This window comes from Rosa rugosa, chromosome 1, assembly GCF_958449725.1.
Source record: "Rosa rugosa chromosome 1, drRosRugo1.1, whole genome shotgun sequence".
In the NCBI taxonomy this organism is placed as follows: Eukaryota; Viridiplantae; Streptophyta; class Magnoliopsida; order Rosales; family Rosaceae; genus Rosa; species Rosa rugosa.
In genome coordinates, this window is record NC_084820.1 from 66,919,412 (window position 1) to 66,935,892 (window position 16,481).

The window sequence follows — 16,481 nt, forward strand, 5'->3', positions numbered from 1 at the left end:
GCCTTAGGTGAAATGTCCAATATACCCCTCTGTTATTTCTTTTTCTCCTTTTTTTTCTTTTTCCTTTTTAATTTCTTTTTAATTTCTTTTTTCTTTTTAATTTCTTTTTTGCTTTTTCTTCTTTATTTCTTGTTCCTTTTTAATTTTTGTTTCCTTTTTTTCCTTTTTAATTTCTTTTTTGCTTTTTCTTCTTTTTTTCTTGTTTCTTTTTAATTTCTTTTTTTTTTGCTTTTTTCTTTTTCCTTTTTAATGACCATCGTATCCTGTTGCATCGGTAGCGCCACGTCGACGAACCAATCCAGATCGACCCGAAACCCCAATTATTGTTCTCCACACCGGCGGCCATTTTTCTTTTCCATCATTATTCTTCTTCTTCACTTCTGGTTTTGGTCAACTTGGCCATCAAAAATCATCATTTCAACCAGACCCAAAATCAAAATCACCATTTTGAGCAAGACCCAAAAACCTCAGGGTCTGAAAAAATGGTAGTTTTCAGTTAAAAGTTTCCAAATTGAGGCTTGATGTGGAGAGATAAAGTGAGATTTGAGTGGGAGAGAGAGAAGTAGGCTGTGAAAACAAGAGGGGAGTGGTTTAACGGCGAATTTCCGAGCTGATTGGGATCTGCTTGTGTTTGGGAGATGGCGCCGGCGACGATGGAGGCGATGGCGGATCCCAACAGAGGGAGATGGCTTCAGAGAATGTGAAGAAGTGATCGATCAGCTCCTAGCCTCTTGCTTTTGCTCAATGTCCATCTCTGCACCGCCAAGCTAGGTCTTTGCTAGGTTTGGTTTCAATTTGGGGAGAGAAACAGATGGGTTGTGGAGTTTGATCGGAATGGGATTGGTGGGTTGAGGAAGGAGAAAGTAGGCAAAACGAAAAGAAAAGAAAAAGGAAAAAAAGAAATTAAAAAGGAACAAGAAAAAAAGAAGAAAAAGCAAAAAAAGAAATTAAAAAGGAAAAAAAAAATTAAAAAGGAACAAGAAAAAAAGAAGAAAAAGCAAAAAAGAAATTAAAAAGAAAAAAGAAAAAAAGGAAAAAAAGAAATTAAAAAGGAAAAAGAAAAAAAAAAGGAGAAAAAGAGATTAAAAAGGAAAAATAAATACAGAGAGGTATATTGGACATTTCACCTAAGGCCAACTCATAATTTGACGCGGGAGGGACCAATCAGACGGAAATTTTGACGTTAGAGACTTTTCAGATTAATTGAGAATGTCATGGACTGAAACGAAAAAAGGGTCATAGTACAGGGACTAAACATAATTTAATCCTTAAATTAAAGGGTTAAATAACTGCAAAATATGATATATATCAAACATTTACAAACTAAGCAAGATCATGATTATCGTCCAAAAAGAAAGCAAGTTCATGATTATAACGTACACCTCGCTCACATTATGATAACATGTATAAAGCATGTGTGATCGAGGACTGATAATGAGTCTTATGTGAGATTTTCATCATGTTCATAACCCTATGAAATGATTGAAGACCCTTTAATTAGTTAGATTCTGGATGATTCTTAAGTTGTTTGAGGCTCAAAAATTTCAACCAAAGACGTTTGGAAATCTCGCAATTAGTTAATGCGTATTAGATCCCTCTTCTTCTTCATTCTCTATTAGCGGAACTGTAAAATCTCAAAATGCATGAGATGATGGAACGAACTGATGGTTTCACTGAGAGCTTCCCGTCCCCCTCTTCTTCTCTCCCTTCTTCCTCTGCTCTCTTCACTCTCAGTTTCGAGCAAACAACCAAAACCCAAAAAAAGAAGCATGAAACAGAGCCAAAACATGAGAAGGGGCAAAATGATCACGACACTATTTAAAAGGCCATAGGGCTTTAGAAGAGAGATCATGTAGCTAAATAAATGTGTTTGGCTGTACAACTAATTGTGATGTATCTATGAATCTGAGAACGCCTAAATACCTCCCTAAAATGATTATACCTCGAAAGTTTTATTTATGTGAAGAGGTACAACTTAAGGTGGATTGTCACAATTTAAACTCGAGACAAATCTTTAAATGTTATTTCTATTTTTAGCTGACATACATGAATGAAAATTTAGATTATCAAGACTAATACAAAAATAAAAAAATAAAAAATAAAAAGTAGATACAATAGTTCAGGACAAGCTATGGTACTGTGATGTTTATCATACACTCATTTTACATCTATTTGAACAAAAATTACAACTTATATGAATCAAAATTACAACATTGAGAACAAAGTTACCATATTCATTTACACTATTTACATATAATTAAACAAAAATTACAACATTGACAACGAATTGTTCAAAACATGTAACAAAGTCATAGGTGATGTAATTACTACTAATAAAATTAAGATTACACAAAATATGACTCAACTTTACCACTCTGAGAACAAATTTGTTGTCACATTTATAAATGTGTGTATGACATACGGGTATGTATTACAGAATTTTCCCAATAGTTCCTGGGGTAACCTGACCCTAGTTGGTCAAATATAAAAGCATTTATAAAATTATACGGAAGCCTATTCTCCCAAGTTTGCTCATTCAATAGAGAATGACCCATATCAGCAAAAACATCTACTATGAAGTTTGCTTCTCTGAATATGTGAAAGAAATCAATACTCAATAGAGGAGAAAGTGCTTGCAATTTGTGTGATATCCTGGACAATGGTCTTCAATCTCCAGGAACACCAAATTTGCCAGTAACACAGTTAATAACCAGCTGCAAATCACCTTCAACTAGAATATGAAGAAGGCCTTTTCTTTTGGCTTTGATGAGGCCATCACGAAGAGGTAATTAAAGCTTCTACAAAAGGAACATTAGCACGACTAATTCTTTTGGATCCCGCTGTTATTGGGATGTCATGATCATCTCTAATAATTGTTGAGAATATATACATCTCACATGGGAAAAATGGGACCTTGCTAGTGGGTTTATAAGGGTTTGGGCCACTCCATCCATTGCCAATTGGTTTTGGATGTGAACCCCAGATTACTTTATCATGGTATCAGAGCGGGTTATCCACGTGTGCATGCCTAACGGCCACACAGGCTCCACGTCACCCAAAAGTTGTTCACGTGTATGGCTTGAAAATTCGCCACACGTGCGGGGGCGTGTTGAGAATATATACATTCCACATGGGAAAAATGAGACATTGCTAGTGGGTTTATAAGGGTTTGAGCCACTCCATCCATTGTCAATTGATTTTAGATGTGAACCCCAGATTACTTTATCAATAATAAAACCAGACGCTGCAGTGCAGTGAGGCCTTGAACTACCGAACCATCAAAGTTCATCTCGAAAGCATTTGGATTATCATCATTGATTTATAAAGATAAGTGTTCCAATGAATTACCATAACTTTTTTTATCAGTGATGTTACGATTATATACCACAGTAACATGAACTCATCTCCTGTGGCTGGTAGCTCAGATCGACGAGACTGCTAGCTATCTTTTCCTAGATATATCTTTTGGTGAATCTTTTGGTCCTATGACATCAATGTGAAATAGGCTAGCTGCATAGATTGTATTGAGTGGAGGCAAATAAAGTTAGCCAGCAGTGTATTATGGAAGGGGATGGTGATGCATGCTTAGGGCATACATATATGTACAGTGTACGTGTGGAGTGCAGGGAATCATTTATCATAACCAATAGCTGTTCACTGTTCACTATTCACTATTGACTATTCAGAGCTACGTGCGTTCGCATCCACCTCCCTCTATCTTTAAGTATATGATCCATAAACAGTACGTTCTGCTACGACTGATCTGGGACCGCCACACTGTAATTCTGAGGATTCTGATACCTAGCTTCTTCAGATTCACAAATTCAGATTCAGGCCAGAGATGCGCTCCTTTGGAGTGGATGAACCAGTAATGGATCTCGCTATGATTAATCGTATCCTTTTCTTTGGCATTGAATAGCAAGAAAGAGTTACTCGCGTGATCGATTCCTTACTACATGCAAGTATTCCTCGTGAAATAGCTATAGCTAATTCTTTGTTTTTTCTTTGTAAAGAAAATAATGTATTTCACAAATTATTGTTTGACACTTGGTTAGTATTAGAAAACATGGTGGAGTATGTAGAGCAGTTAGTTCGAACATAAATTTAAGGTTAATTTTATACAGTGTTTGAATTGTGTAGCTCGATGCAAGTTAATATATATATATACTTAAAAAAAAAAAGAATTCCCACTAAGAATTTTGAAATTAATTGTTATTGCTCAAGATTGTTAATCAATTAATTAGTGATGGACAATATTATACGTGTCGTGTAATACTATTAGTAGGGCCGGGATATATAGATCGATTAAGTATAAGGTCTGCTCACTTAAATGACAGTTTTTAAGGGACTGTGAGGGACAAGTGAATCTGACGGCTGAAAATAAATACACAGTTTTAAGTTGTTATAATTTCTACTTTTATATTTAATACATGTGGTTGAGATGCATTTGTCCCTCACAGTCTCTTAAAACTGTCCCTTAAGTGAGCAAATCTGGATTAAGTATATATTGCACAACACTGGGTATGTAACTAATGTAAGGTAGGGTTTAATTTTCGGATTTAAAGAGAGATTTAACTCGAGAGCTAATTCATTGCAAAGTGATGAATGATAATTGAAATACAAAAGATGTTAAAGTGATCACACATCAAACAATATAATTCGTTAATTACACTGATCGATTAGAGCTTTTGATTTAGACATTTAGTACGTATATACAAATATACAATATAACACTACGTACTCTTCCCTCAATCCGGTTAGTTAATTTTCTTTAATTAATCGAGAACATATTCGAAGTTCCAAACCCAAATGCTAGAACATATGAGCATTTCAAGGTTTTCTTCTAGCTGCAGGATGAGACTTGATCAGAGAGAGAGAGAGAGAGAGAGCATAGAAGCCTCGACTCACCAATCATCTTGTACTAGCTAAGCTGCCTTGACTACTCACCAATCATCTTGTACTAGCTAAGCTTTGCTTTTCTTTTTTTTGATGACATAAGCTTTTCTTCCATTCATCCATCTATTTTCTCTGGTTCTTTCTTTGTTGCTCTTTCCGATAATTACAACTGTAACTTGTATGTACAGACTACGCAGACTATTTACATTGATGCAACCGTGTAATAAGGCCTTCGATCAACGCCATCCAACATTATTATACTTGCAATCACTACTACAAAAAATGCATTTAAGGACACTCGAAAAACGTCTTTGAAAACTTTAGATGACACGCAAAAAAAACGTCATCTATCAAGGAGTCATAGTAAGTCATCTTTTAAGACGTTGAAAAAACGTCCTTAAATGTCTATAAGGACGCTGAAAAAGTGTCCTTGTTTCTATTCACAAACGTCTTCTAATGTCTACAAGGACACTAAACAAACGTCATTGTAACTCAAAAAAACGTCATCTAATGTCTACAAGGACACATGAAAAACGTCCTCGTATCTCATAAAAACGTTATCTAATGTCTATTAGAACGTTAAAAAAACGCCCTTGTATCTTTTGCATGACACAAAAAAAAAAAAAAAATACACACACAATTCAATACAAGACTAGTAACCAAATATATCTATTATAACTAAAATACAAAACAATGAGCACAAAGTTATTAGGCAATAAGTAACGATTCAATAATAACTACTAACAATAATCTAACTATAGCTTTACAAGTTCAACCCACAGCGCATTCATTGTGGATGTCCATGAATTTGTCTTGACTTTGAACTGCAAAAATCAATAAAATAGTAAAGAATAGCAAGTGTTGATGAATTTTTGTCACATTTGAAGTACTAACAAGTGTAAATATAAGTTGTTCTTAGAGTTTGTAAAATTAAAAATGAGTTGTACCAGGTTTTCTGGAGATTGCAACTTCTAACACTTGAACTCAAGCTCCTGCTCATTAAGTCTTTTTTTTTATCCCATAAACCTCCATCGTAAAGTTAGAATTACCTAAAGAACAACATTCAAGCACATTCAGTTTGAGACTCGCAAGATAGAAGAAGCAGTAAGGCAATCAAATAACGTCTTCAGTATGAGAAAGAAAACAAGTAAGAAAACTAATAAATTTAGTCTTGCCTTTAGATAGTTCCATACCTGGAGAAAACATTGCAACTTTCAAACAGCCTTAATGAATGGTCTCAACTCCAAATGCGATTTCTCACGTAAATCATAAATGTCTGCAAGCAAAAGCATAAGTTTCTTCATATATATCTTGTCAAAGGACCAAAAAAATTAAACCAAAATTCAAATAATGACTTCTGCATGGCACCTAAGCTTCCATGTGTTGCCATTAAGCTTCCATCCAAATAGTTTTTTCTACTGAACATAAGATAAAGTCACATAACTAGTAAATTTCCAAAATGCAAATTTCATAAAAGCAAGATATAGGACATATACATACAACTGACATAGCATGAATCCATATTCCAAAAAATCAATTTGAAGAGACGATGCACTACAGGATTCATATTCAAGAAAGAAAAAACAATACACCTCTAAGCACAATGCAAAAATCCAGTCCCAAACTGGATGCAATTATCTCTGTCAAGTATAAGACAAGCACAGACCTAGTAAGAAAAACAAGAGCTCTACTCTCAAATATTTCACCAATTCTGTAAGAAAAAAAAAAACACATATCCCTCTTGCAACAATATTAGATGACATATAGTACAGCTCGGTATTAAGGCAGGAGAAAGGTAATTTTTTTTGTGTACCAATTAATCTAATGCTAGGCATTGGCAAAATAAGCAACCAATACATCAATGAAAAATAAATCCATATCAAACAATGGAAAAACAACAATTCAGGATTACCTACAGATCTTCCCATTTTTGCAAGGCAAACCAAGTCCCCATCCATAATCATATAGTTTACAATCTGAAAAAAGAAACATATTGTATCTATTAGACTAACAAGAAGGCTACAAGCTACCGTCATGAGGCAACAAACAAAAATTTCAAAACAGAGAACCAAGTTAGAAGGTTGTGAGAGCAACAATATAGATAAAAACAAAACAAAATAAAACCAAGTACCTAAAATAAAACCATAGACAAGCAAATATAGTAAAAAAAAAAATAAACCTACATGTACTACTGTACAATTAAACTATGATATAGTTTGTGAATTTACATTCAGAAAAAAAAAAACCAATCAATGAGAATCATTTTCTACAACTTTATCTTCGAGAGAAGTGCAAAGATGCAACCTATGAGTCATGCCAGCACACCAGTCGTTTTCTTCTAGATACTTGCTCATGGAGCTCCATACATGTTTTGTAGTTTTTCTAGCTGTCCGTCCATTTCCAAGGCCACCAGATCAGAAGTAGAAATTAGCACCGAAACTTCCAGTTAGAAAAACAAGCACCACACAGATTTGGAAAATCTGAACGATGCAAAATAATTTAGGCGGCTACGTTGGCTGGTACTGACTATTACACTGCAAAAAGTCAAGCATCAGCATTACAAATTGTTTTGTGAGATAAAAGAGACATGTGAGAAGCAACTAAAAATCGATGAACACAGAAATATAAAGGTTTGTTTAATTACATACCTGATTTTGATCTAAACTCCAATGGATCTTCTTCAATTTCTTAACATACCCTCTTTGCTTTTGGCATTCAGTTTCCTCATAGTGTTGCTTACATTCCTCTTCAAGGATAGTTCAAGAAAAAGAAAACTTAAACTCCCACCAAGCCCTCCAAAGCTACCTGTTGTTGGCAACCTTCACCAGCTAGGAAACCAGCCTCACCTATCTCTCCGGTCCTTGGCACAAAAGTATGGTCCAATAATTTACTTACAACTTGGTGAGATCCCAACTGTGGTGGTTTCATCAGCTAGAGTTGCCAAGGAAGTACTGAAAACCCATGATCTTGCACTATCAAGCCGTCCACAAATCTTTTCAGCCATACACCTCTTCTATAATTGCACTGATGTTGTCTTCTCCCCTTATGGTGCTTATTGGAGACACATACGTAAGATTTGCATACTTGAGCTGTTAAGTGCCAAAAGAGTGCAGTCATTTAGCCATGCCAGAGAAGAAGAAGTTGCTCGTCTGGCTCGTCGGGTTGACATAGTTAAGTACACTAACCGGGTGACACAATGTCAAAGCTCCAATCCTGATGTCAGGATTACTATTTTCTTTGTCAATTGACATCATTGCCGCCAGGCCGTTGTAGTTTAGTCTGTAATTATATGAATCAGCACATTAATTCACGCATCACTATACATTTGGAACCTGAATGCTTCAGCTTCGATTAAGAAATCTAAGCTAACATATGGACATGAAAACATAGTTAAAATTAAACACTATTAATCAAGAGAGGGAAAACTAGCATTCCAGACCCTCAAAAGCGAATTAAGGGATCATGTGCTTCCAGAAATATCGTCATTTTGATACAACTTAGGTAAAAATTAAGACTTAATTTGAGTTGTAGCAGCATCTCATAACTTAATTCTGATGTATAATAGTAAGTTTTCTTTGATTATATAGAGTAAAGTTCATTAGAATCATTACCAACAGTTCCGCTATTGGTCCTTTTAAATGTTGACTGTTTAACAACTTTAGCATCGAGTGATTGGTATGAAATTAAGAAAACTGGAATATGGGGAAATATTCTGACCTTACAAGATACAATTATTAGAGGAAGGGATGCGAAATTTTGGTTTGAAAAAGTAGATCTGTAACTTATTTATTGAATAAATCGAGGCAGACTTGCAAAAATCCAAACCCTAGAAATGCGAAATTGAAATTAAAGCAAGATTAGAAGATAAACCTGGTTGAAATCATCGTTAGAGGGAGCACACGAGAACGCCCAATGGGTAGAGAGCGAGAGAGTTCTCGCAACGAAAGTTCCAGAGAAGTGAGTCAACCTTTTTAGAGAAGTGTTAATCGAAGATGAAGATCGAAGAGAAAAAGACCGCCCCAATAGTGATCTATGAAGGTTATCGTTATGGGTTCTCAGCGATGGCTGTGGTTGCGAGTCTGCGAGGGAGAGAGATGAAAGATGGGAGGACAGAGCAAAAAGATTCACGGAGTATCGAATAGAATGAGACGCCCGGGTTTTAGATAAATGAAATTTAGAATCCCGAGCGTCCTTAATAAGTTATAAAGACAATTTTTTAAAAATGCGTCCTTGTAAGTTTTAACCACGTGTCTCCAAAACTGATTTCTGTAGTAGTGAATATATTCTTCCATTCCATCTCAACAACTCTCTGCTTTTGCATAAATAACCATCATTATTATTATTTCCACTGCTCTACGCAAGTATCTAGCTACTACAGAAATGTACATTACTTTTCAATTATAAACCAACAAAATTTGTATTTTAATGGATAAATTTGTATATAGAGATTTCTTGTACATTCCAAATCAACACAGAAGGAATATGTTCTTAAGGGATACAATAGGACATTATAGGCCACAAAAATGGAACTGTCGAGTATAGAATCTTCGGATGTCTTTGTCAAGCTTCCCAGAAAGAAGTACCTGAATATTAAGCATCAAAATTTATGGAGAAAAAGCTAATATGATGGACAATTCTAAAGATAGAGATATTGGAGGAGGTTATGATGGATATGATGGAGAATGCTAAGTTTGGCCGAGTACGAAATAGTGGGGAGTTCAAGCTTTGGAAATTAAGGCAATGCCAGTCCAAAAGAGCTTTGATGATATTTCATCATCAACACCATGGCCAAGCCCACACCATGCTATTTTTAGAAATCGATCACAACTCCATCGCGTGCACGTTAAGACATCTATGAAAAAAAAATTAATTTTTTTTTTATCTGCTATGCTGACCAAGCCATTTGTATTGTCTAAAATTTTCCAAAGAAGTAATATTTCGTCATATATCATATGGTGCAGAAATTATAGGCTCTTATTAATTGTAGTTAAACAAGAGTTCTTGACATACGTAAATGAAGTTTGAATAAAAGTCCGATATTCGGATGAGTTAATTTATCCATTATGTTTATGAAAACTATCAACGTTATTGGAGAGAAAATATGATTCTTCACTTCATATATGCTCAAGTATTTTTACACTTACATACTAAAGCTACATGTTCCTGCAACTTACGAGTTACGATAATCATTTTACCAAAATATAGTTATGTAAAATCAAATTTTTGTTGCAAATTTTGTTTACTAGATGATGCATAACGGTTAACAAAAATTAGACTTCATTAAATGAAAAGTAGAAGAAAATTCAGTCTTAAAATACTTCTGATTAAGTCATAGCAGCCACTTTATAATCTATTTCCAATAATTGTCGGATGAGGCCGCAAAATGTAAGAGCCAAAATAATAGTCTCATTAGCTCTCACATTAAATATTCCACAACTACCTTCTATGGACAAATTACATTTGTAATCATATAGTTAAAAAAGACTAATCACACAATGAACACATTTTAAATGTTATCCAGAGAGATTATTAATAAATATTTGTTAAAGGGAGAAAAACAAAAAGTTCTAAAATGAGAGGATATTGTAGCTAGAGCCAATATATTGAAAAAAAATCTAGTCAAAGTCTGGTAAATGAATACAAGAGGATTTAATGGAGGATTAAAGGGACTGTTTCATGGGCATGCAAAAAGCCATGTGATCCCACACCTAAAACAATACACACAATTAATTTTGCATAATCATATGGGCAGCCTTCATTTCAAGGATACATACTGGCCTCAGCAGGGTCATAATTGTGTTCCAGCAGCTTCAGTTTGCCCTAGAGTACCCCATTAACAAATTTAAATTTGGGTGTGGAAAACATTTATTAGTTGGGGTTAGGACATTCATAAAACCATTCATAATGGCTCTCATTCTCACTCTCACCTATTTAATCCCTGCTGAATAACACAGTCTCACTTCACATCAAATACACACAACTAGGAATCTCAGAGTTACTCCACCTTCTTCTTCCTCTTCTTCATTTCCAAGGAAGGCCATGGTTACAGTCATGGTCAAAACACCGAGCACCCTCCTACTGATATCCATGGTCTCTGTTTTACTTCTGGGGCTGTTCATAAGCGCAAGTCATGGATCAGTGAATGAAGATGAAGAAGCTGATAGGATTGTATCACTTCCTGGGCAACCCAAGGTCTCTTTCCAGCAGTTTTCGGGTTACGTCACTGTAAATCACAAGGTTGGAAGAGCCCTCTTTTACTGGCTCACTGAGGCTGCTGTTAAAGATCCCCTGTCTAAGCCTCTGGTCATTTGGCTCAATGGAGGTATAACTAATTATTAAGCTTTTCACATAATATACATTTGCTCACTGTTTTAATGCCTTCAGTTACTTATTAATTTACATTACTCATATATACTTTGGTTTAGGTTATCTGGCTTAATTGAGGTAAATAGTTGCTGACATAGTCTTTTACCCACCCTCCTGTAAATATCATGTAATGCATGTTCTGGGCTTCTGGTTATTATTTGAAATGAAACCCCTTAGTTGGTTAGGGAGCGTTGTGGGAACCTCATTGCTATCATAGTTGAAATTAGGATGAAGCAGTTCCCATTGCTATCATAGTTGAAATTAGGATGAAGCAGGGTACATATATATCTTCTGGCATGGGTTGCATGCCTAGCTTTCATTAGTTTTTATACACAGAAATGAACAGAATGATCCAACTACCAGTATTGAATATATACACAAGTTTCCAAGCTTGAGTAAGAAGAAGCTTTTTGTTTTTTTTTTTTTGGGTGTAGGTAAAAAGAAATTAGGAACCCAATTCATTACTTTCGCTGGCTTTGGCACAGAGGGAAACATGTACAGAGTTAAAGCTGAAGTTAAATGAGGCTAGGGATGGAGGGATGGAGTGACAAGGTGAAGTCATTAAATGCATTGAAAACAACCAAAAACAAAGTTCAATTATTAAGGCCATAGCTATTGAGCCATTTGCAGTTGTGTTTGCCCACCCTTGTCAGTATCTTCTGAGGCATGCCTCATCAATGCCTTTAGTTGCACACCACCACCAGCTAATAAGTTCCAGCCACAAATCCTGGAGACCCTAGCATTCACGGATTCACCAAACTCACAAACCTTTATTGCATAAACTATTATATAATACATATTACACCAGGCGTATATTGTGTCACTTAAATATAATCATACATTCTAATAAAATATTTAATGTCAAAATTCATGTATAAAATGTGATAATATTTGAGTATAATGATATATCACACTAACTGTATTTACCAGCGAAATTAAACCTACATATGGTCTTGCGACATATTTAGTCTTTGGAAAGTTGGGTGGCCACATGCATGGATCTAGAGCTATTTTTTCATTGTCTAACAAAATAATGGTGTTGAGTCAATGTTGTTTGATTTAATCATTCATTTGTGGCATGTGATAACCTGTGACTAGGCCCTGGTTGCTCGTCGGTGGCATATGGTGCATCGGAAGAGATAGGTCCATTCAGAATAAACAAGACAGCTTCGGGTCTGTACTTGAACAAGTTCTCATGGAACACCGAGGCCAACCTCTTGTTCTTGGAAACTCCAGCCGGTGTTGGCTTCTCCTACTCCAATCGCTCCGCAGATGTCTTTGATACCGGGGATGGCCGCACGGGTATGTATACTTGATCGAAGATATATAATTTAGTTAATGATCGATGTCATCGATCGGTTCCTAATTAACCACCATGCACATCACGTATTTCAGGGTAACAGTGTGTGTTGTTAAGTATTTCACTATTTCTAAGCACGAGCGTTTATACATGATTATTAATCATCGGCCGTGGAGTAGGGCACTTGTGTGATTGTGTCCATCTCCATGGCCTAGCTGACTGTCTCATTGTTAAAAAAGATCTTATTAAGATCTATCCTAGCAACAAATATCATTGGTCACTTTCATGACCTTGATATATCATATATGGATTATGCATGTGCACGTTTTTCCAAGTGACTTATTGGTCCCAAGAAGATGATCCATTTAGTTTTTCTTGTTTCTACTTGTTTCCGTTGGGCCTACTTTTGTACTCTTGGGCTCCACTTTTGGTTTGTTTGTGCGTTGTCAACTAATTCTAGCTCACCGCAATTCAGTGTTTTGAATTTTTTCTTTAAGCTAGTGAAAGTTTAGTCGGTTGAGGACTTTAGGGATTAAAGTTCAAATTACCACTATTGTTATATGTTCTAGCTAATTAATTAACTTGTTACTATGATGAATCAGCAAAGGACTCACTGAACTTCATAATCGGATGGTTGGATCGATTTCCCCGATACAAGAACCGAGAAGTATATCTCACTGGAGAGAGCTATGCTGGACATTACGTGCCTCAGCTTGCCAAAGCGATTATCATTTACAATGAAAACTCCAAGCACCCGATTAATCTCAAAGGAATAATGGTATGTTGCATATATATGTACGTACGTCAATAATTTTGTGTTTCTGAACTCAGGAAACGTTAATATTTCAATAATAATGAACTAAATAATCACAAATTGCATGCAGGTGGGTAATGCCGTGACAGACAACTACTATGATAACCTGGGGACAGTAACATACTGGTGGAGTCACGCCATGATCTCCGATAAGACCTACAAGCAGCTCATCCACACTTGTGATTTTCGAAATCAGAAGAACTCAGACGAATGCGAATCACTGTATAGCTACGCGATGGATAAAGAATTTGGGAACATAGACCAGTACAACATTTATGCACCACCCTGCAACAACTCTGATGGTAGCACTACCTCAATGTCTACGAGACAGACTATGCGTTTGCCTCATCGACCGGTATGCAATTGGTATTCCGTCATCTACATCTACAATACTTAAAAATACAATGTCATCATTTATGTATAATCAATCTATCTCATAATTATACTTGTATATATCTCGATCTCAGATGTTTCGACAAATATCTGGGTATGATCCTTGTACGGAAAAATATGCTGAGCTCTATTACAATAGACCAGAAGTACAGAAAGCATTCCATGCCAACATTACTAAAATTCCTTATAAGTGGACTGCTTGCAGGTGAGTCCATGCATACTCAACATCCTCTTTATACTATTAAAACCTTGATTAACTAACTGCTGACTAATTTGTGTTATTTTGAGATGATACTTGCAGTGAGGTTCTAAATCGAAATTGGAACGATACAGATGTATCTGTTCTTCCTATTTACAAGGACATGATTGCTGCTGGTTTGAGAATTTGGGTTTTCAGGTAATTAATTGGCCTTTTCTTTCCCTTTATTGTTGTATATATGATCATAGAACCCTTCTGAAGTAGACAGCTTCATCACTTCCTCCACTTTGCAATGTAGCTTAAAGATCACAACCGTACAAAAATGGCAAAACTCACTCTAATCACACAAATCGGCTGCCGTTTGGTCATTTATATGTCACATAAATACACTTTGTCGTATCATGTATTAATTGCTCAACAATTTTCAAGTTGGCTAAGTTTGAATGACGACCTAAAATCTATACTAGTTTGAATATTAGATTGTATATTGTATATAAAGGCGCAGAGGTCCTCATTTTCTTAGAAAGACCATGTCCTCCATACAAGGGCTCCCCTTGCTAACATTAGCCTTTATTGTTTCTTCTTTCATTGTGTATTAATCCTGTGACTGCTTTCTTGCAAATTGTAGTGGAGACGTTGACTCAGTGGTGCCGGTCACAGCGACCAGGTATTCCCTTGCACAACTCAAATTGGCAACCAAAATTCCATGGTATCCCTGGTACACAAAGAAACAGGTGAGCAAATTAATCAATGTTCCTCTATCCCTAAAGTTAATTAGGATCAAATCAAAGATTTTCATTAATCCTTGTTATTAAGTTTTCTTAATGAATTTGGCAATGTGATTAAAAATGTGAGTGACTGATCGATGCTGGATACGATTTAGAAAAAATGTTCGTGTGATGTGATAGGTGGGAGGGTGGACAGAGGTTTACGAAGGGTTGACATTTGCAACAGTGAGAGGAGCAGGTCATGAAGTCCCGCTATTCAAGCCAAGAGCAGCTCTTCAGCTTTTCAAATCCTTTATTAAGGGGAAGCCCCTTCCAAAGTCGTCATGAAAATTCAACTAAAATGAGATAACAAGATAGTTAAAGACAAAATGAGAAAGGAAAAAAAATGTTTCCTTCCCATTTTAATACCAGTGTGATTGATCTTCTGAATTGTTATGATTCTTGCGAGACAAGGAATTGATATGTCACTATTAAGAAACAAGTAGAGAGAAATAGGGATGGTTATTTGATTTGATTATGCTTTAGGAGAGGCAAATGGCCTTCGAAACGAAGAAGGTTTAGTTTGTATTTTCAGTTTGTTAACTCTCTTAGACCAAGGATATATGTGGAAGTGATCGATGGTTGAAGTGTTTGTTTCATCACCCAACTCTTTCATTTTAGTTTCTTTTTCATTTATTAAAGGAGACTGAGAGAAGACGAGGTTTACTTATTTAACATCTAATGGCATGAACCGAGATTACAAATAGAGTATGATAATCTTGGATGATGATTTGATCCAAAAAAAAAAAAATAGAGTATGATAATCAAATTGCCATACTAAAAACAAGCAACAAAAACAATATATACAGGGCTTCTCAGGTGTACGGATATTTTTGCTTAGGTATGGATTTCCGGTTTTTACTCACTTTTTTATCACACATTTACATCTTAACCGTTAAGTTTTTAGGTCCTAATGTATAGATCATCTCTGGAAAATTTCAGCCAATTTGATGATCGTTAAGGCATTCAAAACTGCAATTTACAACAATGAACACGAATGGTTCCGGTTCGACAGATTCGGTTCGTTCGTGTAAATTACAGTTTGGGATGCCTTAACGATAATCAATTTGGCTGAAAATTTGTAGAGATGATCTATACATTAGGACCTAAAAACTGAACGGTTAAGATGTAAATGTGTGATAAAAAACTGGGTAAAAACTGAAAATCCGTACATTTTGCTTAGGTACGGATATCCGCACCTGAGCAAGATTATATATATATATATATATATATATATATATCCAAAATACAAAGACCAAATACACAACTAACCCTAATCAGTTTGTCCATACTGGTCAAGCCGTTTTGCAACGAGATTAATCAACTTGTTCCTTAAAGAATTAGTATTTGTTTGGCAGCTCCATCATTTATATTGTTAAAATGTGTCATAGATGATGATTCAAGAGGTTGTAGGTTGACTCGGACTTCTTTTTTTTTGATGCAGAAAGTTGACTCGGACTTTAGCAAAACCCTTTTGTTATATAAGTTCGTTATCGAGGAAAACACATGTTTAGAAGAAAATGACCACTTCTAGAAAACAAATCGTATTGAATAAAGAAGATATTTGGTTTGACAAAAATGAAAACTACCATACGTGTTAGAATTATATTATATAAGTGTGGAAGATTACTATAGTGGCAATGAAAAGAAGACAAATTGACAATGGTAAAGACGATGGAAACCCGAAGGTACAAGAATTGTGATAGCTGATGGAAGGCAATATGCAATGTATCTTGAACATAACGA

General features: G+C 35.5%; 2 protein-coding genes and 1 long non-coding RNA gene across 3 annotated transcripts; 2 read left to right on the forward strand and 1 right to left on the reverse strand.

The window, feature by feature from the left end:
* Nucleotides 1-5,536: 5,536 nt before the first annotated feature.
* Nucleotides 5,537-6,801, reverse strand: LOC133726289 (uncharacterized). Its single transcript, XR_009854735.1, has 3 exons — nt 6,090-6,801; nt 5,844-5,945; nt 5,537-5,720 (listed from the first exon to the last, which is right to left on the reverse strand). It is a non-coding gene; the product is annotated as an uncharacterized LOC133726289 (long non-coding RNA).
* A 764-nt stretch (nt 6,802-7,565) lies between these two features.
* Nucleotides 7,566-8,144, forward strand: LOC133733482 (cytochrome P450 71AP13-like). Its single transcript, XM_062161117.1, has one exon. It carries the CDS (start codon nt 7,566-7,568, stop codon nt 8,142-8,144), a length of 579 nt encoding a protein of 192 aa, XP_062017101.1.
* Nucleotides 8,145-10,646: 2,502 nt separating this feature from the next.
* Nucleotides 10,647-15,334, forward strand: LOC133726290 (serine carboxypeptidase-like 25). Its single transcript, XM_062153802.1, has 8 exons — nt 10,647-11,218; nt 12,361-12,564; nt 13,165-13,340; nt 13,447-13,731; nt 13,844-13,974; nt 14,071-14,166; nt 14,597-14,702; nt 14,877-15,334. The coding sequence occupies exons 1-8, from the start codon at nt 10,936-10,938 to the stop codon at nt 15,021-15,023; spliced, it is 1,428 nt and encodes a 475-aa protein (XP_062009786.1). The 5' UTR covers nt 10,647-10,935; the 3' UTR covers nt 15,024-15,334.
* The last annotated feature ends 1,147 nt before the right edge of the window (nt 15,335-16,481 follow it).